General features: G+C 40.6%; 2 protein-coding genes across 3 annotated transcripts; both read right to left on the bottom strand.

Moving 5' to 3' along the window:
- Positions 1-1638: 1638 nt before the first annotated feature.
- On the bottom strand, positions 1639-7927 carry lrrc32 (leucine rich repeat containing 32). Of its 2 annotated transcripts, none has more exons than XM_076161393.1 (3): positions 7729-7927; positions 6548-6641; positions 1639-3953 (listed from the first exon to the last, which is right to left on the bottom strand). In XM_076161393.1, exons 1-3 carry the CDS (start codon positions 7887-7889, stop codon positions 2028-2030), a joined length of 2181 nt encoding a protein of 726 aa, XP_076017508.1. In that variant the 5' UTR covers positions 7890-7927; the 3' UTR covers positions 1639-2027. The 2 variants fall into 2 exon arrangements, with proteins under 2 accessions (XP_076017508.1, XP_076017509.1); XM_076161394.1 differs by having other exon boundaries at positions 7811-7870.
- A 3430-nt stretch (positions 7928-11357) lies between these two features.
- mpzl1l (myelin protein zero-like 1 like) lies at positions 11358-24907 on the bottom strand. The gene is made up of 6 exons (XM_076161306.1): positions 24766-24907; positions 22371-22552; positions 17499-17709; positions 16249-16378; positions 14604-14709; positions 11358-13956 (listed from the first exon to the last, which is right to left on the bottom strand). Exons 1-6 carry the CDS (start codon positions 24836-24838, stop codon positions 13861-13863), a joined length of 798 nt encoding a protein of 265 aa, XP_076017421.1. The 5' UTR covers positions 24839-24907; the 3' UTR covers positions 11358-13860.
- Between the last annotated feature and the right edge of the window lie 800 nt (positions 24908-25707).

Raw genomic sequence — 25707 nt, 5'->3', positions numbered from 1 at the left:
AACATCCTTCCATCTTCATCCTGTGCAGGGCCGCAGAGAGCTACAACTCATCCCAGCATTCATTGGGCAAGACAGACAAACTCTTGTCTCAAGTTCGACTAACGTGTTGTTTTGAGGTGGGAGCAACATTCTTAAACCTGCACTTTAGCAAACAAACATGAATGTGTGTTTCATTTCACTGGAGTTTCCTGTACTTCAAGCCAAAGCGAAAGTAGTCTGCATGTTTTCCTCGGGTGTTTCCTGATCGTAAACTGTAATTGCAGACAATATTTGAATATTTAATCATTTGTTTGATCTGGTAGTCCCCCAGGATCCCAGCGCTTTCATTCTCATAGTGTTCACTATTGAAAACAGGTTGATTGCTTTTAGTACGGGGATTAACGTCTAATCTAAATGAATACTGACCACAGAATGTATCATCTCCAGAATAAGGAGCAGACAAATCATTTACACAGTTTTTGGTTTAAAAAAGGACTTCATTTGGTACACAAATTGCTGACACTATACAAAGGTCATTCTCTCCTTGACATATTAAGAATATAATAATATATAATGATAAGAATAATTGTTGTTGCTATTATCACAGTGTAGCACACCACAACACAGCGCTGGTATCATTTTCATTTTTTGAAATCCTACATCAGGGATCACAGTAATGTCAGTGCTTATCCCCGATGCAGAAACATTGTCACAACAAATTAAATTAAATTACGTTCACTGTCCAGAGAGAACACCACAGGTCCAATAACACCATTACAGTCCAGCTCCATCAATATAGTACAAAAAGAATAAATTATATTGACATACAGTATGAACATCTGCTTTGAATAATAGCATCATTCATTGTTTAGTGTTAAGTGTCACAAAACAAGATACAATCTCAAAAACAAGGAAAATAAAGTGCAAACTATGATGTAAAATGACAGCTTAATATTGCTTGAAAATATAAAAGCCTTCTTTAAGACATTAAGACATTGGGCACCTCTACTTCCACTGTCTACATGAATCATAACTACATACAATATATACACACACAGCATGTAATCATCCTTCATTCATCCATTTAGTTTCACAATCTTTGGTAGTGTTTTATTTCTCACTTTTAGTTTAAAGACATATTCTTACTTACTTATATTTCTCCACCAGACTTGTGTTAAAACCAAATTCCCTTAACAGCCACTAAATTCTGACTCAAATTGTGTTCCAGCTTTATAAAAAAATCTAATGAAAATGTCTCAGCTTCTTGTCTGTAAAGTGAATACCTGTATTCCTTCCACTAATGTAGCTCTAACTAAACCACTTCAGAAATAGGGAAATCACTCTTTAACTCAAACAAATGACTAAACAATCATTCCTGTAGTCTTATGTCTCAACAACAACATTTTGGTGTGCACACATTACAACTGTGCAAAGACAAGGTGCACAAATTACAAGATGTGTCAGTTGGGGAGAAGATGACCGACGTCTGAAATCGATACTTAAGTAGTGTGTGCGCTATTTTGTGCAGAAGTGGCTGTTTTTGTGGCTGACCGTTTTAAGGACTTGTTGTAGATCCGCAAGTCAAATTTTGTGGCAACAACATGCTCAGACCTAATAAGTGCTGGTGATGGTCACAGGCAGCAGTTTTTGCTCCTGGGATTATTATCTCAGATTGAATAAAGTCATCTGGAACTGGAAAATCTGAGCAATAGTCAGCACGTCAGGTAGTGAGTTCGGTATGCAAGCTTGAAGAGAAGCTAGTTTCAAAGAACAGAGCTCAGCAGGTCACAGCCAGCCATTGTGGTTAAGACTTGTTCACCCAGTTTTTCACCTACACTTCAGCGCCCTGAACTTTGACCCACTTTTTCACTCAAGTAATCAACAAAGACCCCATTTCCAGGCTTCGAAATGTCCCTTTAGAGGCCTGTGGTTGATGTCATAGATGCTACATGTCTTCCTGCAGTCTCTGATTAAAACATCCAGACTTCTAATGAAAAGAAGTAGCAGAGATTCCAAATGGAAATTCCTTCAAGTCCCCGTTTAGAAGGTTATGCATTAAAGCTTCGGTGTCGCTTTCGCTTCCTTGAGTGGAATAACTTCACCAGAAGTCCCAGCACGAGGATCAACCCTGATATGATTACGACAATAACAATAACGCTTATGCCTCTGTTGTCGAAATTGTGACACATCGTCTGGGTCACAGTCTCTATGTTGACCGGCTCAGAATCCTCCATGTAGACGCAAGTCACAGTTTCAATGTCAGGAACGACCACGGCTGAGCGCTGAACCATGTGAAGGAAACGAAGGTTGCTGCAGCAGCTGAGAGGGTTTGAGCCCATGTAGAGGGTCTTTAGTGAGCGCTCCAAAGCCAGAACGGTGCTGTACTCCAACGTGACCAGGTTGTTATTTTGTAGGTTCAGTGACTCAATGGAGGACTCTTTGTTCCACAGTGGCAGAGTGGTCAGCTGGTTGGTGGATAGGTCCACATATTTGAGGCTCGTCAATGATGACAGGTCCGTGTTTAGATTGGAGATGTTGTTATCTCTAAGGAAGAGGTGAACCAAGGAATGCTTTAGACCAGAGAGGGACTCCGGCTCCATCTCTAGGCCTGGATTCAGGGAAAGATCCAGTAACTTCAGAGGGGTGTTGAAGAACACATTTGCGGGTAGAGTCTTCAGGTTGTTTTCAGAAAGGTACAAGAAGTGTAAGTTTGGAATGGAAGAAAAGGAAACACAACCTGGAGGATCCTGCTGGTTTAGGTCTGTCCACATTGGTTCAGTCTGTTCTTGCCCTGAAACACAGATTTGTAAATTGTTCTGCTGTACCTGCAGGTACCTGAGATTTGGGAGTCTTTGGAATGTTTGATGGTCCAGGGTGGTGAGCTCGTTCCCCTGTAAGAAGAGCTCCTCCACTGATTGTAGGGTTCTTTCCCCAAGTGTAAGTGTTTGCAGGGAATTATAGCTGAGATCGATAATCTTTACATTCTTCAGAAGTTCGTCATAAGTGATAACAAATGAGCTGATGCAATTATTGCTCACATTTAGGACCTGGAGGGACACCATACAGCAAAAAAAGGACTGTGGTATGTTTTTCATTTGGTTGTAACTCAGGTCCAGGTATTTTAGGTTTGGAAGGAGCTGATGTCTGTTGCTCAAACCTGGCGACCTATGAGCTAAAAGCGAGTCCCGTAAATTCACCAGTTCCTCCACCGTGCCTGTAACGTTGATGCTCTGAAGCTGGTTGCGTGAAACATCCAGGTACACCAGCTTGTTCCTCTTCGGGAGAAGCGGAAAATAAGGCATTTTGTTTTGGCTCAGATCCAGAGAGAGGAGTTCATACACGTCATCCGACTCTATGGTTTGGAACGTCTCCATGCTGTTCCTACTGAGATTGAGCGTTTTTAATTGACAGAGGTTGAAGTCTGTGATGCACGTGATTGAGTTCTTTGACAAATCAAGCTCAGTCAGCTGAGGCAATGAATCAAACGCTCCATCTTCAATCTCCAAGATGACATTGTTATGGAGGCTGATTCTTCTCAAGGCCACAGATCCATGAAAGGTGCTTTGTGCTATTTTGGTGATACTGTTGCTGTTCAGAGAAAGGTTGGCCAGTAACGGGGATTCAGCAAGGAAATAGTCTGTCATCCCTGTGTACAGCCCGTTGCTTGATAGATCGAGCGACTCTACAGCGGTCAGAAGGCCGATGTTGGTTTTGGAGACGGCATAAACATTCAGATGATTCCTGGACAGATCCAAAACTTTTAGATCAGTCATTTCCTTAAACAAACCAGGCTGGATGAAGTGGATCATATTAGAATGCAGATTCAGCTGGTGGATCCTGGTATGGAACGCCAGAGTTTCCTCGGTGAGATTCTGAAGCATGTTGCGTGAAAGATCCAGCATTTGGATACCACGAGGAAGGTTGGCTGGTGCACCTCTAAGGCTGAGATTGCTGCAAAACACATCCATCTGGACCTAAGAACAAAGAAAGATAAACACACGTCTGATTATCTCGGCACTCGGCCTGGATTGCTCGGCCGTGACACAATACAGAGCAAATGTCGACAGCATACGTGCAGGATCTGTGCGTCACTGCGTCTGTGTTCTTGGCAGCGAGAAGCCTCAGAGGTTTATGATAACGCATTCTTTTAATTACACAAACTAGGTTTACAACCAGCATTTCCCTTTTAGGTCATTCACAATGTTACTACAAAACTGCTATTCTCTGATTAATAATATTGGGTTCGTCATGACAAATCTAAAGAAAGGTTTTGGATCATTCCCCTGCTTTGGCTGTAGAACACCAGTCCAGAGCTTTTGTCTGCTTTTTCGTCTCTTTGCCTTAATAGATTCAAATATTTAAGTTATTAGTGTAGCTCATAATTGAAACCATATGGACACAGACCCCCCTGTCCAAAAACAGCTCGTAAAACTGTCTCCCTCTCTTTTTTTCTCTGAGGCCTTAGGTTCTTGGCATATTTGTGGTATCTCGTGTCATTTCTTACAGCCCGGCTATAAACAAACACATTTCAGACTTATCCAGATAGAACTGAAGGCCTTTTCTCCCACACACCTGAACCTTTCACATAAATAAAGAGGCTATCTTCCAGAAAATAAGTTTTCATGCTTAGTCTCTTACTGCAAACATCACACATGATCACATATAACAGCTAATCTTCCTCCAAACTCGAAAACAATCCACCTTAATACTGATGCTGATGCTGTTTTAATCCTACAGATATATAAGTGTGTAATCTAAACCAGCTCATCTGTTGTACCTTTTATGTCCTTTTTTGAACATAATTTCATAATCATTCATAGTCCCGGCTGATAAAAGAATGTGAACTCCGTATTTAGTGTTTCCTGTAGCTGCTGGTGAGAGTTGCGCAACAGCGAGGAGGAAAGATGCAACATTCCTCCCTATGAAACTGCCTCATCCATCAATATTTCTGGGAATTCTTGGCATAAACAGCCCTTTTTAGTTCATACCGCAGCCTCTCAAAAAGGATCAGTGAATCATTCCAAACAGGAATCTCCCTCTTTTGTTAGACAGATCTGTTGTTAGATTTGCTTGCATGTTGAGGTTGTTGTCTATCAACAGCTTGTATTGAGCTTTATGTGGTTCATGTGATTGACTGCGACTCTGACATCCTCATGTAATGTCTAACATTGTCTTGCCACACGAGCAGACACACGAGCAGACACACGAGCAGACACACAAGCACACACACACACACACACACACACACACACACACACACACACACACACACACACACACACACACACACACACACACACACACACAAAATCAATCAGACCCTATTCTAAACTGCACTTAAACCTTCATTGATCCTTTATTTATACAGTGTGACCCAATGTGATCTGTCCATGTTATTTTGAATGGGAGTTTTGTGTATATGGTAAGAAAACTGATCCTGAAACAAAGATCCTAAAACATCCTTGAAGGTATGAAGGTAGAACACTTGAAGGTACCAGAGTTTAGAATATGTTGAGCTCTATGAATACATGATCCAGTTTCAGATTCTGCTTCTGATTTTACTCAGTTTCTCCAGAAGTTTTTAGAAACTCCAGAACAAGCAGTGAGGAATCCTTGTGATAATTTCCTTCAGTACATTTCCAAAAATGTCTAACAGGCATGAAGAAGTGTGTTCTGGATTTTTTGGATGTCCTTGATGTTTTAGTTCCACATTCTGATTATTTTGGAGGTTGTATCCATGTGTGTGTGTGTGTCTCTCATCTTTTATTTAACCTTCAGTCTGGATGAACTATTATTATTATTAGTAGTAATAGTAGTCGTATTAGTATTAGTATTATTATCCTTATTATCCTTATTATCCTTATTATCATTATATCATTATTATCATTATTATTATTTATGAATTTTCTATTGAACTTATTTCTAATTACAGGCTTCTGCGTGGAAAAATCACACACAATGGTGGTTAAGCTGATCCTACTAACAACTTAGCAGAGTTGTTGGAGTTGAAGTTTAGTTCAGACCTTTCAATTAGTTGTGAAATTGTGTAAATACGTCATTTAAATGATCTAAATCTTGTTGATCTGCCTTCGTCTGTCTTTTTTTTCTGACACTTATTTCTAGAAAGTTCAGCAGCAGAGGGAATAAATGGAATTCTCATTCTCAATCTCATCGCATCGGCAGATTGTGGTTGAACTGGACTCACTGCCTGGATCCCAAACTAATAAAGTACATTAAACAAACAAACTAGCTGTCTGCAAATGTTGAAATGCCTAAAGTATCTTGTGTAGTAAGTGCTTCATCTCTGTTACCATGGGTAACCCAAAAATAAACCAACAACAGATGAAAAAACCTGTAAATGTATTGTTCATTTGCTTCTATTTGCCTCAGACCTGTTTGAGATACAGGAGTTTTATCGCTCCATCTACCTGAACTCAGCTTGAAACAGCTTTAGACTTTTTAAAATATAAAACCTGATGCCAAAAAAATGCCAATCCAAATGCCATCCTTAGAATTCTGATCAATCAAGAATCAAATCTAAAAGTGAGATGCTGTAGTTTGTACTTACAACTTGGCAGGCTGGGAGGTGGCGTTGAGGCCGCGTGGACGCCGCAACGCAGCTGATAAAAAGCGGGAAGAGCAGCTGGAAGGTGGCCATGGTGCTGCAAAGCAGGAGAGGCACATCAGCAAGAAACATGAATGCAGGGCACTTGCATATGACAGATCGAAAGGAAAGGAACAGGGAAGTAAGCCTATCATGACTGACCTATGTCAGTGCTATTTATACCCTCAAATACAAAAGGGGCTTTTTGTTAATTGTTTGCTGTGACATTTGTGTATTATATTATAGCCCTTATATAGTTGCAAAGCTGGTAGCTTACTGAGAAGTCATGAATAAGAAACTGAACATGAAGGGTTTCTCTCTGTCAATTTCAAAATGACAAGTTAAAAATAGAAAATACTTGAGAGCTAGTTTACTCCACAGCTATGACTCATCTTATAAGAGGTACGAAGCTTTGTCCCTCATAACACACGGAAATTTGCCACACCATTTCCTAACACGCTTGCCACATCAAAACAAATGCTTTAGTAAGGTCAGTAATGTGGGAGTGTGTTGTATGATAGTGATACTGTAGACAAGGTAAATACCCAGGAAGGGTTTTTACCCTGCACACATGATCACATGAAGAGTGTAATCACATGGAACTAAACATGACGTAAGTTAAAGATAAAAATAACATTACAGTAGATAGTATTCTAAGCAAACTACAATAAATAAAGATGTTCATCAACTGCTCTTAAAATATCAAATCAGATGAGTGTCACCTGTAACGACATAAAACATCACAGGTCTTCATCATTATTCAAATGGACCATTAACACGTTAAACATGTGCGAGCAAAAACAGTTTGAGAAGCTGTTAGATAAACTATAAAACTAACTTCAGATGTCATTTGTCAGCAAGCACATTTCACACACATTTCAGTTCAGTGTAACTCGTCCACCACTTGATGCAAAACAGAACTCTGCAGGACCTCTCCGCTAACTCCAGACCCGCAGGGTGATGTATGAGGGCAGATATGGGAGATGTTCTCGTATCCGTGTCCAGATATCTTCTCTCACACTCTAATCCAAGTAATGAAACAGCCACCAAGGCCACCAAGGCCTCCAAACGCCAACAACATCAACAGCATCAACAACAACAACACATGAACACACTTGAAGCACACTTGAAGACTTGAAATTTACCTCACTTTCAGCTGATGACTAATCTGAGTGCCTTCTGACCATGTTGTTTTCACATCCTCAGTGAGCACACCCACCCACTTACCGATCGATTGTACACAAGCAAACACCACAAGCCAAAAGCTCCTCTCAGCTCTCCTATCAGCTGACTCTCCCCTCCTCATCGCAGGGCTGCTGTCCAGCCATCACATCCTGTGAGAATATCCTGCATCGCTCTGGCTCTTCCCCCTCCCACTGTTCTCAGGGAAATGCCTTATAAGGGGGTTGGGAAGTTCAGTTTTATGCTCCAGTTCAAGGAGGCAGCACCCACAACCCCCCACCCTGCTCCCCTCTAAAAAAAATACCCTCCATTAATCCTAAAGTGTGATGATTTCTTTGGAAATAGTTTGGATGTTCTCCCACAGACATCATGTTATGCTTTGTATGCCTAAGCTTAATGATGTCTCCTTTTTTAAACAAGATTTTGGGGATCACAAATCCAAGCTGAGTAAAAGCTCTCCATCAACAGAATCATCACAAATCCACAAATCATCACACATCCTTTTAATGGCTGCGGGAGTAAAGTTCCCTTATGTGGTTTGTCTGTCTGGTCATGTTGTAAACAAACATGCTTCCATCCACTGTCATTACAAAGGATAACTGTTTAGACGTGTGGAACACATTTTTACAGGACCACAGTTTGAATCCCCCAGCTGACCAGGAAAGTCACAGGAGGATCAGTCTCTCCTATCACAGAGACCACTGTCAAAGTGCTCTTGAGCAAGGCATTAACCCTACAAAAACATTCTTTCCAGTAAACAATGGCAAAGTATAATGTGAAGTGGCATCATTCCATATATACGTGCCGTCACAGTCAGTTGAATTATGGGATGTTATCTCTGTTGAGTCTAATGCAGCATCATTCATTCAAACTCTGGGAGTCTGGGACCAGCAAACGTGTGTGTCTTGCGTGCTGCTTCAAAATGTAGTTGTGCAATATCAGGAAAAATGCAGCTTTTATTTAGATCTTTTAAGACTTTTAAGACATATTTATGTTTTAATGCATTTTTCCCCTTCTTACCTGTTTTAACCCACCCACCCACACACACATTGTCACTGGTTTGGATTTCACACACAGCACACCACATGATGCTGCTTTCCCAAGAGGATTGCTCCCTTTATTTCCCGGGATTTCCACACTTTGTTTCCTTTTCGAGAAAGCGTCGATGTTCCCCGACCAACGTGGATCCAGTTTCTGGGAAGGGAACACTGAGATCAAAGTTATAAACAGATCAGGTAAATGCTGATGAAGGTTTAAGAGGATACGTATGTAACTACAACAACAAAACAAAAGCTTTTACCTTTCAGCTTGAGCGTCTCTCACCTGTTGAATGTTACCAAAGGTCAACCCTGCCTCCTACTGCTGAGACTGTGACATTGCAGTGTTTTTTTGTTTTGCAGAATACAATGCACCTGCATACTTGAAACTAATCTGAACCAATGTTAAGAAATATATCAATGAAATACTGTATACACACTTAACTCTTTAAGGGTCATTGGCACCATCCTCACCATACTCTATGGGTCATAGAAAGCTTCTTAATGTTTTCCTTCATCTTGTTTTTGCTCTCTAATCGTACAGAAAAGGCGACTCATGAGTGTGAAGAGTGCCCGCTCCATAATAACATCCCTGTCCACAATCCATGAACACCAGAACCCCCGGGAAAGCCAAACCCGACTCCCCAGGATCCCACACATATCCTCTTCCCTGCATTTGAGTGACTCCCCTCAGGCCAGGAGGAGGTCAGCATGTCCACCTTCTTACTTAAGCTTCACCTCAACCCAACTCTCTCACTGATTGGACCCCAAAATTTGCCTCACTTACTTTTACTGTACAAATATACTTGTCATCTATATAACATCACCATATTCAATCTGCGACAGAATCGAAGAGAGCCTGATACATAGTTTAATTTTCAAAGAAGTGAGCAAGTGATTCATTTTTTTATGGAAGTGCCCTAATATAAGTAGTTTGTTGTTTAGCATATCAAAATAATAGTCTCAGTGTTTGAATTGATCAGTTCCAGAGGCCTTAACGCTCTGGGTCTTGTATAGAATTTGCTCTTTGAATAGGACGATGCACCTGCAAAAACATGAAATGAAACCACAACTTCTAGCCAGTAGGATGGCTTTCATCACCTAATCCGCTGATTTGACTCTCGGACACTGAACCCCTCAACTATCCCATCAGAAGTTGTGGTAGTTGTGAGTTCGGTAGAAATGCAGTTGAGAAATAATTTACTGCAACACCACGGAGTGAGTGAATCCGGTTATGTAATGCTCAGGAGTTATCAATCAACCTTCAGACATAAGCATTCTACTGTATATTGTTTGTGTTTCAAGGCTGTAGAACCACATCATTATACTTTGTTACGTTACCACTGATCTGACCTGTTGTACTAATCTCTCAGTATATCTCCCACTATGTCAGGTAATCCAAGCTCAGCTGCAGGCCAGCGAGACAACTCCACCTCTGAAACATCCCAGTCAGCACTCAAGACGCTAAATGCAATGTTAAATCATCAGTTGGGGCGTAAGCAGTTTGAATATCATGAATGTCAACGTGTGCTGTTATGCAGTGAACAATGAGTAAAATATGAGATCATGGAAAAAACATCCTGACAGCTGCACAAGCCCACTCACCAGGGAGAAGTGGACCCACACCCAGACACTCACAGACATGCACACAGCCATACACAAACTCACATACAAAACAACATACCCATACCGAAGCTGTCACCCACAGCACCAGAACACCCATTTGCCAACACCCAATGTTGGCGAACGGGTTTTATGGTGTCCCCCCTCCCTCAATTTGATAATATTTCTGTATTATCAAATTGTGTTTCATTTTGTTCCTTTAAGTGAGACTTGTTGTGACTCTGTTATCGTACGTGGTGGAAATTCAATGGCTCTGTTCCATTCTGAATGCCGGTTCACCTGCTTGCTCAACACATGGGGCCTGACCCCGGGGCACCTAAATGGAATGCAGCCATCAATGTTGTTAATAGTAACAAGTAATTCTAGTTATTTTTTTGCCACCGGCAAGGTGCTGAAACTTAACGTGAAGAAACACATTTCTAGTACAGCTGCTTGGTTTCAGTCTTACCATTTCAGAAGAATGCAATTCTTCACTCCACTCCACGTATCTGTCAGCTGTAGTTAACTCTTTCAGATTTGATATAGAATAATGACCTCTTTCCTTCCCCCCCCTTCCCCTCATTCTTGTCTCTCTTACTTATTCATAATCCCCTTCTGCTTCTTCAACTGTTATTTTGAGTATGGAGATACCAGAACTGAAGCCTCTACAGGCAACATCAAGTACAGTTTACTATAAACACACAATAACCTTTCCTCACAATGGAATATTTAGTTCTTTTGTCACTTGAAACACATGCAGCACCACTATAGACTATAGCTTTGTGGCTGGCGTGCTCATACTGTTGGCTCATGCATCATTCTTCATCTTTTAACATGAATCATCAACGCAGTTTAATAAGAAATACGTGTTTGATGGCTTGATAACAGGTGTTGGATTTGTGCAGAGGAAACTCCTGTATTAATATAATAACTGGACCACACACACAGACAGCTGACCAGGATTGGGTTTTATATAAAATTTGAACAGTGGATACAGAATGATATTATGTGTATAAAAAATACATACAATAAAAGGAAAAATAAATGAATCTTATTTTTTCTACTACTGAGCAGTTGTTCAAGTTAGCAGATGAAATGTAAAAGGCACTAAATGTACAACATTCCAGTTTTTAAGATGTTACACAGAACAAAAAAAAAATAATCACAGGGCATTTGTTGTCTTTTGAGATGCAAGACATAGTGCAGATTGTACTACAGGACATACAAAAACAATTCATAAACAAACTATTTATCATCGAAATACACTAAGCACACCGTGGTCGGAATGACCGTCGCAGCCTGCATCCACTGAAACTTAGAAGACATCAACACGTCTCATGTTGCATGTGAGCTCAGCCAAATTCATAATTTATAGATTCATATTACAATTTTCTACACTGTACTAAACACCGCGACAAGTCATGACTAGGAGCAAAGCGGCCAGCATGAATGTTCTGTCAGTATCATGCGGGCTGTTCTCTTTTGATTTTGGTGAATAGTTTGAAATACATGCTAACTAGACGATGGAACATATATCAACAAAAAAAAAAAAGGATTTGGAATACTTGAGATAAACACACACCTGGGAGACGACAGTGCCTGCAGTCTGTGGTACACAAGCTCATCTATTCAGATTGAATGTGGACTAAAGTCACTAATTGTTAGTTCAGTGTTTCCCCTACCATTCAATAAGCCACCTGGCCGCCATGCCAACAGGGGGCAACGCCGAGTCAGAAATGTTTTTTTTTTTAAGGCAGGGATGGCAGTGAGTTTAGGCCCCCGACACACCAGCTGTCCCTCGTCTCCGATTAAACTGGATGATATCAGATTAAGGCGACCTGCCCAATGTGAGGCGAGAGACTGCTGTGCTTTCATTCTCACACATACATGACTGAACAAAATACAACTTATTTGGCTGAAAACATGGCTGCCAAGTTGCCCAGAGATTGTGTCTTTCTAACGTTTTGATCGGATCAGAGCTCATCACTTACTGCAGGCGCTGTATGCACCTTATTCAGAATATTGGTCGACAAATAATTAAGACTAAATGTGAGAAATTGGGCATGCCACCAACTTTCTACACTTCTATAACACACTATGTTCCTCCTCCGAACACACACACACACACACACACACACCCACAGCCATACCACAATGGAATGAGTTACAGTAAACAGCACTATATCTTACATGAGCAAGAAATATATACAAATACTGGTCAACGTGGAAATTTACTGCATTTCGGAATCACAAGCGAAGGCATTTAGATTGGTTGCAATATGAATACCATTCGTATACGTCACCAAACCACAAAAACAAAACTGGAACAAAAGAATTTGGCTTTTTAATGCTTCAAGACATAAGCTCAGATTTGGAATGCATTTTAAAGCTTAAGAGGATCTTAGACTTGAGTATCTAATACCACTGTGAGGTTGATATTAGATATTTGGCCCATTAATTTGAAAAGTACAAGAGCTTCTTTTAAGGCATACGTCAAAAAGGATAAAGAGATATTTTTCTTCATTATTATTAAGTTAGTAAATGGCATGCAGACAGTGTATTTAGCGTTTGTTTTTGTACAGCAAAAGAGAGCTCCCACTTTTCATATCAACTAATGTCTCTTAAAACATTTCTTTACCTCAGTCAAAGATTTCATTTTAACACAGACAAAAAAACTATTGTAACCTGCCTGGGTCTCCAGAGATTATTAACATTAGCAGCAAAGCTTGTTTTGTTTAGTGATTATTTCATTACACATGCGCATATGCTGAACAGTCGAAGTGTGACGCAGAACACAAATCTGTAAAAAAAAACCACACACACAGGAGTGACGGGAATGAGTCCAAAAGAACGACAGGCAGGGGGGAAAGGTCGTCGGTGGGAAGGCAGCGGCTTACACACTGTATCACCAGATGACCAAAAGATGCGGAGAACTGAAGCATTCACAGTCGAGGAGTACCAAATTGATTCCGTAGACTAGATTTTTGTCGGTTTGTTATTGTGACTCGTAATTTTTACGGTTGATAACAAAAGTGGCAGGAATGATAGGCGCTTCAGAGCTTGTTTTTACGTTCCGTTTAAGGTCGCTGCAGATGCAAAATAACAATGATGTAAAAAAAAGAAAAAAGAAATAGAACCGTCTCACACATGGAATGACATCAACTTTGATCCCTGTTGTAAAAATGCAATTTGAACTCATCCTTGTACAAATGATTAGTGTCCGTGACTTCTTTGCGGTTTGAGTTTCTTTAACATAAAGCAAATGAATAGATCATTCATCGTAGAAAGACAAGGCCAGAACAATAAAACCAAACAAAAAAAAAGGAAAGAAACCTGCACCAATTCATTGTTGAAATATACCCCCCCCCCCTTGGAGCAGCTGATAGAGAGCGAGAGAGAGAGAGAGAGAGAGAGAGAGAGGTCTGTTACTTATTTTTTTTGGTCCCAGTTTCGGCTTCAGTTTTTCCGAATGTCAGCGTAGACCACCGGCTCCATCTTATGGAACGAGTTTTTGCTGCCTGAGTGAACCAGCTGGGCGTATATCACCGGGCCCTGAAACACAAAAAGTCCACACACGGCGCCGTCAGCAAAGGGGACAAAGACACGGATCCCGTTGTTCTAAACACAATAGAAACCTCCCAATAAGGGGGCGTGTGCAGTTTGATTGATTGATTGCTAAGACTCTTCTTTTGGTATTTACCCGGGAGCATTAAACATTTGCAAAAGTCTATAATACAGTTTTAGACCACAATTATGAGCCATGCCCCCAAAAACATAGAGATCTTCCTGATTGTTCCAGATTTATTCCATTTTCAACTTCCCTGCTACCTATGGATGCCAACACACCAGGGGAGACCTGACCTCAGTCTAGCTTTATAGTGTTTGCTGCATAGATGAGTAAGCAAGTTATAGGTGCTGATGGCGAGTTAATCAAATGTCGGGTTCTTTGGAGGCTTCTTTTCCTTGTCTTCCTAAAGAGCTTGGGCTGGGTTTGGATTGATGTGTGGACCTTTGATACTCCATAAACAGTTGTATTCTCCATAAACAGCTGTATTCTCCATAAACAGTGTGAATGTATTCTTTGGGACAAAAAGCATACAACTGACTTAACATAAGAACATGCCATCTTTCCAAATCCCAATCCCAGTAAAAAAAAAAAGACAGATGGCTGCCCACTGGTTTTGTCCCTCAGCTCCTACCTGCACTGGGCCCGAGGGACTGCTACACCTGGAGCTCTCCAGGCTGGACTCCACCTTCTTTCGTGGCTGCGGAGCGTGAGAGCTCACGCTTTCCAAGGACGTGCATCTATTTTTAGGGTTACGATTCGCCCGCGGGTGTCGCATGAATTGCGCAGTTCGGGACACAATTGGTGCACAGACAGATGGGTAACAGAGACACAGAAATAAAAAGGGGGACAGACAAAGAAACAAAAAAACAATGAGAAATGGACACAAAACTAATTTGCCTGACAGATCCCAGTGTTTGGGCAGAGATACTGACAGGAGTGACACACACACACACACACACACACACACACACACACACACACACACACACACACACACACACACACACACACACACACACACACACACACACACACACACACACACACACACACACACACACACACACACACACACACACACACACACACACACACACACACAGTGAGGAGACTAGAGGTGCACTGATGTCTACGCAAATGAAGCACAGACGCTTCCTGATGTGCTTAAGTACTTCACAGAGACATCCTGGATCAGATATCAGCTGTGGTTCACTGTCAATGTCGGTAAATCTGTCAACAGTAGAAAAGTCTCCTTCCCTTTGCAGTCAATGTTCTACTAAAGTATCAAGATGCATATACATTCTAATTTGTGGGTCACTTGTGGTCAGTGCATACCAGCCAACAGGAAAGACTTAATCGGGGAGTACTTGGATCAATACCTGCATCCGCCAATTCATTCATGAGTATTTAGTGTCGAGCCTCAGTGCACTTCTAGTCAAAATGTACAACAGTATTTCCTGCGTGACAGAAACCAAAGTTCCTGTGACGGATGTATGCACTTACCTGGGAAATGCTACATTTATTACATGACATTTAAATGAGATGATATTTTTCATTTTCATGTAAAATTGTGTGTTTTTTTTCTATCTCATCAGAAAGGCTGGTTGATGACAGAAGCAGACAGTTTGTTAGTTTCAGATGAAGCGTGTTAGTGACGGGTGAAAGACACGGACGTGCCGACATGCAAGACAAGCGGTAGACGACGACGAGCGGTATTAATCCGGTGAAGAAAGGACGCGCCGGTTGTGTTAAACCGCTGTATGCAAAGGGAATGACTGCCACCCTTGCGCTCCAATACTCAACCTCACAAGCTCAAACCGTTCAGCAGCTCAGTCGGTGCTGTCGGATGCCATGTTTACGATTCAACCCGTGCTTATCTAATTGAGTCAGGGTTGTAATCAGAGTTGGACAGACAGTTGGAGCGTGTGAGGTAGATGTGGTCAAATTACCCAAAGGATCATTAGTCGTACACTTATTCAACACCAAGAAAGAGAACCCTGCCACCATGCACAAGTGTCGCGACGTGTTAAAGGACGACAATTTTGAAATAATGCGGAAACCGTGGAAAGGTTAAGCTTTTGCTCAGAAATGCTTGTTTAGTCTTTAAAGTTGAAATCATTCCTTCAGCAAAAACACAAAACGTATCTTTGTGGAGTTAAAAACATTGCGTGACCACGATGAGTTCTTTTGGGAAGCTCATGCACCATGTACCTGTGTGTTACTGTGAGCTGAAAGAAGCCCCAGCTGACTTTAAAGAATAAGGATGATGAACTCACCCTTCATAATCATGGCGGCTGTGAAGGACCCTCATGACAACGCAGGCGGAAACGGCGATGAGGACGAGCAGGAGCACGGCCCCGCAGACTGCTCCAATTATTACAGCAGTGTTACTCTGAGGAAGAGATTCTACACATACGAAACACAACAAATACATTTGGTTTAGAACAACAAAAGCAACAAAGCTTGTGTAAAGTGAAGCTTTACAGAAATCTGGTGGATCACTGCTCGACGTTTTTTTCTTAAGATGCCACATTGAATTTGAGCTGAATCCTCAGGTGTTCCTCAGCCCAGTTAGTCAATATTGTGCACATAATATCAGAGTGAGATCATCACACACACTGGACGGCCCTCTTCAGTCGGAACAGGGTGGGGGAAACTTTTTGCCGTCGGATGCCAGCTGTGCTCTTCGTCTCCGGCTGACAACTAATGTGACGGATCGACGAGCCTCATTCATCTACCGCATGTACGAATGGATCCGTTCTTAGTCCGGGCATAAATACTAATTCAAGAAAAGTGTGGGATTCATCACATGAATGAGTGATGGAGCACTGACGATAACACATAGATTACATCATAACTGGTGTAATAGAAAATAGTTAATAAGTGATTTATTTTCAAGGAGGATGGGATCTCACGTATCACTGTTCTACTGGATTAAACTTTACTGGGAGTAACATAGTGCTGACATTCATCTCGGGGTTAAAGAGGGCCGATGTTTTGTCTGCTCCTGTTCTATCCTCCCTGCTGTCATTGATTCATTTCACTATGCAGCAGTTTGTGACCTTTGTCTGTGAGAGGTGCTATATAAACACACTTAAATGCCTCACTTCAATTCAAATTCAACTTGTTTCCAGTTCATCCTGTTTAGGGTTACAGCTGCAGGTGTACAGCTTTTGCGTAAACCGTGATTTTCATCTGGGGTTCGCAGTTAATGCTACTGTGACTTTGTCCAAAATGGCAGGATGTTGTTGGGAAGAAACTGAAACACTCACAAAAGCTGGAAAAGGACCAATGATCACAGCCTTTACGTTTTCCGGAATGTTGTAATACTGTGCCGCCAGGGTGTTGATCGTTGTAAATGCATGTGGTTGTGTGTGTGTGTGTGTGTGATATGAGGGGGTGCAAGTTAAATTTCAATTGAACATGATGGGAAATAAAGTATCTTATCTTATACTCAATCAAAATAGTTTGATCCTACACCACACACAACATTGATAGAAACGAGGTTGCAAACTTGAGGCTGTACCTTTCAAAACGACCCTGAGCTCCGTTCGTGCTGGCGTCGCCAATATATCCGGAGGGTTCTTCACGTCACAGAGGTAAGTCCCGTTGTCGCTGAACTGAGCCTTGCTCAGTTGTATCGAGGCGTCCTTCTTGTTGATGTCGCCAACAAATTGGACTCTGTCTTTGAACGCAGGTAGCCCGTCAAACCCTTTCCCATTGAAGTAGTAGAATAGCTGCAAGTGGATGAAAATTCAGAAAAGAGAACATGAGTATAACATGAACAAAGAGATGTTTAAAATTACAAATAAAATGTGATTAACCCCTTGAAGACCTTGCGTCCTTATATGTGGACGTTACATTTTTCCTTCCCTACAACTTATACATCATTGTGCTTAACTTAAACCTGTATGTCCTCATGTTTGGACCTTTTTGCCGCCCCCTAGTGGTGAAACTACCACTCTGGGTCGGTGGAAAACATAGACAGGAAGAAATGCATTCTTTGTGTTCGTTTTGCAGTAGACATAGACCTTGGTTTTTACACTTTTAACAGTATTTGCATTGAAATAAAGACTTCAATGCAAAGGTGGAATAATAGAATAAAAATAAAAATGTACCACAAACTAAAAGAAATAAATAATCAAAAAGAAATGAACCCTTTTAAGAGGATTTTCTTGTGTTTTGGAAAAGAATACACCCACGGTCGCCATGACTACATCTTTTCTCAAAAAAAGTACTTGCTGTTCAAAGACAATGGTTCGGTTTTCTACATGTTAGGTCCCACTAATCCCAGATAGCAGGGAGAAATTAAAAATGCATTACAATCAATTAATTAAATCAACACCATGACTGCAATTTCCATCTGTGGAGAGGAATGCAGTGAGACAGACACACAGACGGTGCTCCTGCTTCCTCTGCTTGTGTGAAAACTGTAAAGTATCCGGGTTGGAGCCGTTTGATTACACAGCTGTATGGGGCTGTAGTACTCACTAATGCCAGAGTATTGACAGGAGGTAATAGGACACACCAGAGGTAATGGAGGTACTGAGAACATGAAGGAAACACTGGCTGTGTACATCACCAAGAAAGAAATTGCAATTTGACAGAAAGTGATGCAGCTCAAGTGCCCCGTCTTACAATTAATATCTGCAAAGAGTTAGGAATTACATGAACACCACAGCTGCTTTTACACACTGAAGGTCAGAAGCGTTTAATGATGACTGGGACTTAAAAAAACTGGGACTTTCCCCTCGGGATAATAAGCTTTTATCTTCTCTTATCTCAAAAGGGCCCAGATAACTTCTGCTTTAATGAGATAAACAATGACTACTGGCATTTATGGAAACCTGATACTTCTTAACATCTAAAATGATTTTTATACATTTTAAGAGTCAAACAGCCAACTACAGCAGGTTTTGTTTCAATAGTCACAAAACACCGCAAATCCACACTGCACTTGAACATATGCAGTAAAGCAGTATGGATGCTCTTGTATGTGAAAGATGGAAGATAAATAAACGTGCATTGCCAATCAGCAGCTCAAAGGAAAGTCTTACTGTTGTGAACCAAATGGGACGTGATCACATATTGTGCTGCTTTAGGTACTGCATCAGTTAAACCAAAGGATGCTTTGTGGGCGCTTATCATCCCACCTGCTGGAGCTAGGGTTCATAAATGGAGACAACAATCGTAGGAAACAATCGGTTTTTCGAAGCCACGGCGCCCTGTTCGTTTCAGTTGTGTCAGCTGTGTCAATAGAACTATAGACCAAAGCTAACTGCAATGAATGACTCGGCATTGTTTTATAGTGGGTAGTTTGCTTTCATATCATTTCAAATAAAAGCCAAACGTTTAGATCCAAAGAATCACAATGTATTACTCAATAGATTCAATGTCCCTCAAACGCTGCCAAGATTAGAATGAGAAACATGACTGCATTGTAGCGGTGCTGGCACACATCCACATAGACACACAGAACCTTGTAAGCCACTACAGCAGACAGACAGGCCTCGCCCTGCTGATCTGTACACAAAAGAAGTAAGGTATGCCGTACAAGATAGGAACTGTAGCACACCCACGCCCCAAAGCCTTCCCAGACTCTGCATGACAAACTTCAATCTCTAGAGTATTAACCCTCAAATGTGAAAGTGAGACCATCGGAGCTCAATTAGCGGTTTAAAAAAAGTAAACAAAGGCCATGTGCTTTCTAGTGCATTACAAGCTGGCGTATAACTGCAGTGGGCCTAATAGGTGCATGTATGTCTGCCAATGGAACTGGATCTCTTGTATTGCTTGATGACAAAGTAGGATGAATTCTGAGGTGCACAGGGAGGGCCGCATTATCTGCTCACATTCAGCCAAATGTTTCAAAACCCATTCACAGTGCAGATGGACAAACACCCAAAGCATGCTGAAAGGCAACCCAACCATTTTTAAAGGCAAAGAAGTGGAATGTTCTGCAATGTTCCAGACTGTCACCTGACCTCAACCCAACTAAACATGCATTTCACATGCTAAAGACAACACTGTAGACATTGTGCCCTAAGAAAAAGCAAAAACAGAAGATTGCTTCCGTTAAAGGCCTGGCAGAGCATCACAAGGGATGAAACTTAACGTCTGGTGACGTCTGAGGGTTCTAGACTTCAGGCAGTCATACTTTGTTGACAACAAGGTATCAAAAATGGCCATTTCTGTTCTAGTTTTCTGATTTGTCAAAATGACTTTGGAGCCCCTAAAATTGAGGGTCTTTGTATAAAAACAGCTGTAGATTTCACATCCTTGACTCGGTTGAAATCGAACCACGCCTCGATTGCTTTATTCCGTGTTCATTGTGGAGGTGCACAGAGCCAAAAATGAGGAAATTGGTGCCACTGTCCAAAAATATACAGACCTGACTGTGAGTCAGCAAGTCAGCACACTGGGACGCTGCCAAAGAGCCCAGTAACTCAATCCTGGTACTCTAAATTTGCTTTTTGCACTGAGAAGCAGTGATCAACAACTGTACCTCTCACAATGTAATCACAATAATTGCTATGTTAAATCAAAAGCATTAACAACCCATAATTAAAATAAGCTTTAGTCATTTTAAAATGGCCTTCTATGATCATTAATTACCCTTGGAATGTATATATAAACATGACATACACACACAGATACGACAAGTGTCACGGTTGAAACGAACACAAATTTAACTAAATAAATCCAAGAACAAACGCCGGCCCTCGGTATCGGTTTAGTATCGGTTATGTCCAATTCTAATTTATTTTCAAAATTAGAAATCAGGCAGCTGTAAGGGTCTCTCTAATTTCCCCCGTCATGGGACGCCTAGAAAGAGGAAAGGGCAAAATACTATTGACCTGTAAACATTTAATCAAGTATCGATACTAGGGGCAGAGAATTGATACAACATCTTTAGAAATAGAGCCGCAATGTATTGAGAAATCGATGTACTGTATTGGCACACCCGCTTAACGTTAACAAAGCGCTTTGGGTTGTCAAAGTGCTGTAATATTAATGAATGACAGAATAATAAAGAGCATATAAAATTCCAAGTAGTAAAAATGTATCGTGCAAACTCTTGTGAACTTCTGGATCTATATCAGTAGCTGTATAAATATTTCAGAAGCATTTTATGATGGTGAATCAGCAATGTACACTGACACCATTAGTGTGAACCCCTGCTCAAGGATATACTGTGTCCAGATCTGGATATGGGCTAAAACACACTCCATACCAGGATATAATACACAAGGCTGAACTTCTTTCATTAAGAATGCTGCATCGTCGTTTTGAGAAATAGTCCAAAATGTTTACAACTGCCCTATCCTGTCACTGAAAGTAGGAAAAACCTCATACAGGTATCAGACCGACACTGGCCTCAAAATAGAACCAATCTTTCCTTGACCTGAGCCCTGCCTACTCGACAAAAACTAGATCGTTTTTAGGGAAACAAAGAAAATAATAATAAAAATTAACCACCTTGGCAGAGATGAGCACAGACTAGAATAGTTATTTAAATATCAAATTATATAATTTCTTTTTTCCCACCACAGCCTATGATGCATCCAGAACTCTGCAACCACACTACTGTGCCATTTCTGCTTTTTCTTTTTTAACTATTTGTTTTCATTGAAGCCAACATTTTACATGACATTACACATACAACTATAGGACATTTTGGAGATATTCTTTTTATACAGAAAGAGGGAGAAAAGGAGAGAGAGAGAGCGATAGAGAGAAAGGAAGGTTGTTTTATTATAACTATTGTTGTTGTTAAACTTTATACGTAGACCCTGAGGTAAAGTAGGCAATATGAGGTGCAAGTAGAAAGTCCAGGATGGCATCAGTGATGTTGATGCGATGATCTCATATGGGAAAATAGTTTTTACAGGATGATGTCAGACAACAATGTAGGCTACTACAAATCGCATCATAAGCTAATATTGTGCCATTTCTACATCACACCCTATTGTCTTAAGCCTGTTTCTCCTCAGGGTTTCAGTTCTGTCTCTCTTACCTCTCTCCCCTCCTGTTTGTTATTATATATTTTAAATATGGACCCAACAAACAAAAGTGGCCTCACCAGTTTCACTTCCCTCATTTCTTCCCCTCTCTCTGTATAAAGGAATATCTCCCAAGATGTCCCATAACTGTATGATCATTATGTCATGTCAAATGCTTTCTTCAATACCAATATATATAATTTCAAAATTAATATCATATGAATGAAAATTGATATAACCCTTATATTGCAACATTGAGTCAAATGAATTATATGAAGGTATGTCCAAAGTAGATGTCTAGCATTAAAATGTATCCACAATGTGCTTCTCTTCATCCGTTAGTTACGCTGAAACAACAGCAGGAAGTTTTGCAATAATGGTCAAGGTTTACTTACGACGTATGGAGCTTTAGCAAACGGGTTATCAGGCTGATTTGACTGAAACATCCAGGTCACTGTAGTTGCAGTGCCGATGACTTCACTGGACTTGAAGGAGCAGCGAAGGACTCCTGTGGTGCCGTTTTCAATAATCACCTCTGGATCAGCGTATATGTCCAAGGCCAACACGGGATTAAGGACTGTTGAGGGAGGAAAAACAGGGTTATTGGTTTGAGAAACAAATGTAAAAAATTCTTATAACATTGTTAATGTTAATATTAGTGCAAAAACCTTAACTTATATGATTGATAAATATTCTGTTAGGCTGAAGGAGCTGAGTGCTGATATTTGATACACGAAATAACAGGATGGCTGCCAGAGCAACAAAGAGAAGAAAGTTCTTTGAAGCATGGTGGGAAACAAAAGCTTGTGGAAGACGAAGAGAAACTCAAAAGCTTCATTTGATTATTTATGCTCAGGGTCATGGGGGGACAACTAGCAAACCATTTGCGAGTCAAAGCCAAAATGAGTGATTTACATATATTTAAAGTCGCACCAAATTTGATTATGTTCAATTATGCCACTGATGTTAAAGTAACTCTGCATGGGATAATGAAACAAAAAGATGACCGACTGCCTGTATCAATGACCCTGAAGCACGCCGAGTGAAATCTCACAGTACAGGACTTTCATTTCCTCTTGGTTACACACGACTCTTTATTGTGACTCATCATGTAACAGAATGTATCCTGCACCACTGCAAAACAGAAGCGATAACTGACACACAGTCGCAGGTATCCTCACATCAGTATTGATATCAAGTCAATGAGAATGTTGTGGATTAAAACTAAATACATTGATACAACTTCTCCAGCTACTTGGACAGGAAGCACAGCAGAGTCACTTTCGCAATTTGTACCGGGAAGGAAGGAGGTCATCCACTTCCCTCTGCCAAATTTGCTGACTGATTCAAAAGCAGGCCACCACCAGGCCACTTCTCCATTCTCTCCAATTTGTGCTGATGCATTTGGATGGAAGTCTGACTTAACAACTGCCAGCACAGTGACAGAGAAGCTCAAGACACCACAAACCCTGATGCCTGCATTCTGTCTTAAGTTTATCTGGTTTATCTGCCGCTGGGCAAAATGTCCCAGCGAATCATGGATCCAATGAAGCGCCGCTATCTTACTTCTGGTGGTTTTATTATAACAAAAACAAAGGCTATAATTCAGAGTTGTAATATCAGTAGAACCTTGCAAACAATCACCACCATTATGTAGTTTTGAATTCACAACAGACATTCTCAGGCTGCTTCTGGTTTGCAATGATCACTTGATGTTGCCTCATCATTTTGTTCCAATATCAGAACATTTGGTCTTTTCTGTGTTTTTTTTCCAAATATACACTATAACTCTATTTTTACTAAGTGATATATACTACCAGTCAGTGTAAGCCCATTAATATCAATCTATTTTCCAGTGGATTAAATGTAAGAAGTCTATGTATTAAATATACTGAATATATATATTGAAATATAGGCATATATTTCAACACATATATATATATATATAATATATTGAAATTTCGGCAATTATACTTACATACAGGTGTGTTAGGGTGACTAATTTATGATTTGGTGGCGGAAAACGTTTCCAAACAAGGAAATGAGCCGTTGCCCGGGGTTGCGGAAGCTAATGTTAATGTTAGCCAGGTAGTCGGGCCAAGTGGAGCAGGACTGACGCGTTGGCACTGCAAATGTTGTAAAAAAAAATGTCCCGACTGTTGGTTAAATGTTGAGATAAAGTCTGTTATTAGTTGCTGGCGCGTTATTTAAGGTTGTTGTAGTTATCTTTGTCCGGACCGAAGGAAGCGAACGCCTCCATTAAAAACACGACACCCCCGATATATACCACCTACGTGATAACAACACGACTACATTTTCTGTGTTGTTGTTAAAGAAACTCATAAATTCAACACATAATTCAATAAAATGTTTGAATTTAATATGTGGCGAGGCTACGTGTTATTATATTTGTTCACCAGCTTCCATTAAAATACGCTGTTAAGGGCGGTAGCTCCCACACTGCGCACAAGTTCTTGTTGGATTTTACTCAAATTCGATTTTAAAGGCTGGTTAGACAAATGGTCGGTTCAGAGGCTGCATCAGAAGGCCCTTTCATTTCTACAAATATTTCCAGTCATGGATAGCGCGTCTTTGACAATTGGAGACGCGTAAAGGCGGATTGATTTGTAAGCTTTTTTAATAAAGGTTTGGGTGTAGGTGTCTCCGTACAAGACGACTGAGATAACGTTGTTCGTGTCGTTAGCTAGCTAACCTAACATCCCATCTAATCTTATTACATAAAAAAAATCACACATTGGAATATTACCCAGACCGGGGTTTTATACTTACCTAATATGAAACATAATGTAAAAGAAGTCAATAAAAGGCGTTTGCAGGCTGTATTTGACCATGTTGGCTCCATTCTGTTGTTGTAAACAGGAGTAGTTCCTCCGCTTTTTTTCCACCCTCTGTAGTCCAGGATTTCCTTCTTCTACAGATTTGAACGCCTGGACAAATAATTCCGAGTTTCACTGCTGCCCCCTACAGATGTAGTAGCGCAATGACAACGCAAGGTTGATTATCACTTGGGCGTTGTCTCAGTATGAAAGGTGACTTCTAATGTAGTTTAGGTGTATTTATGAATAATAGTGGGGATCCGACGTTTGACTTTGACTGTTTTGTTTGGTGTTCTGACATCATCGTACTAACAGCAATGATGTCATTTGAACCATCAGGGTTTTATCGTCATTGCATCATTCCTTTTCACCTACATATTACTTTTTTTTCTCCCCTCTATCTGCTGAATGTTTTACAACCTCATGCGAATTGCTTCATATTCAATATTCAGCAAAGTACAATTTTGTGACATGTGCTGGAACATGGTTGTCAGTACTGTTGACAGGAACACCATGCTGGAGATGTGAAATACATTATAATTCCTCGCACTTTAACACTTTTAACAGTTTGTAAGATAATCGATGGCTTCACATGTGTACTAATAGGTTGTTGAGAGCCACTGAAGCACTGATAGCCAACTTTAATCTAAAATGTACAATTTCTATTGCAAAATAAAAAAAATAAAAAACCCAAATCACAAAAACTCATAGTTTCCACCAGAAGTTTATTTTTATCAGAGTGAAGGAATCAGTGAAACATCATTTAGATCTCTACTGAAATTCATAAAATGATTTTCAGTGGTTGACTGACAGCCTGACCGAGTGCCTCTCCTGTAGGTGATTTAGAAAACAATTAGAACCTCCATCATAACAAAAGTGGATGACATATTGTAGA

Source organism: Genypterus blacodes, unplaced genomic scaffold, assembly GCF_046128005.1.
Source record: "Genypterus blacodes isolate CSIRO-AG114 ecotype Tasmania unplaced genomic scaffold, CSIRO-AGI_Gbla_v1 ptg000111l_1, whole genome shotgun sequence".
NCBI lineage: Eukaryota > Metazoa > Chordata > Actinopteri > Ophidiiformes > Ophidiidae > Genypterus > Genypterus blacodes.
This window is presented reverse-complemented; position numbering and strand designations above follow the sequence as displayed.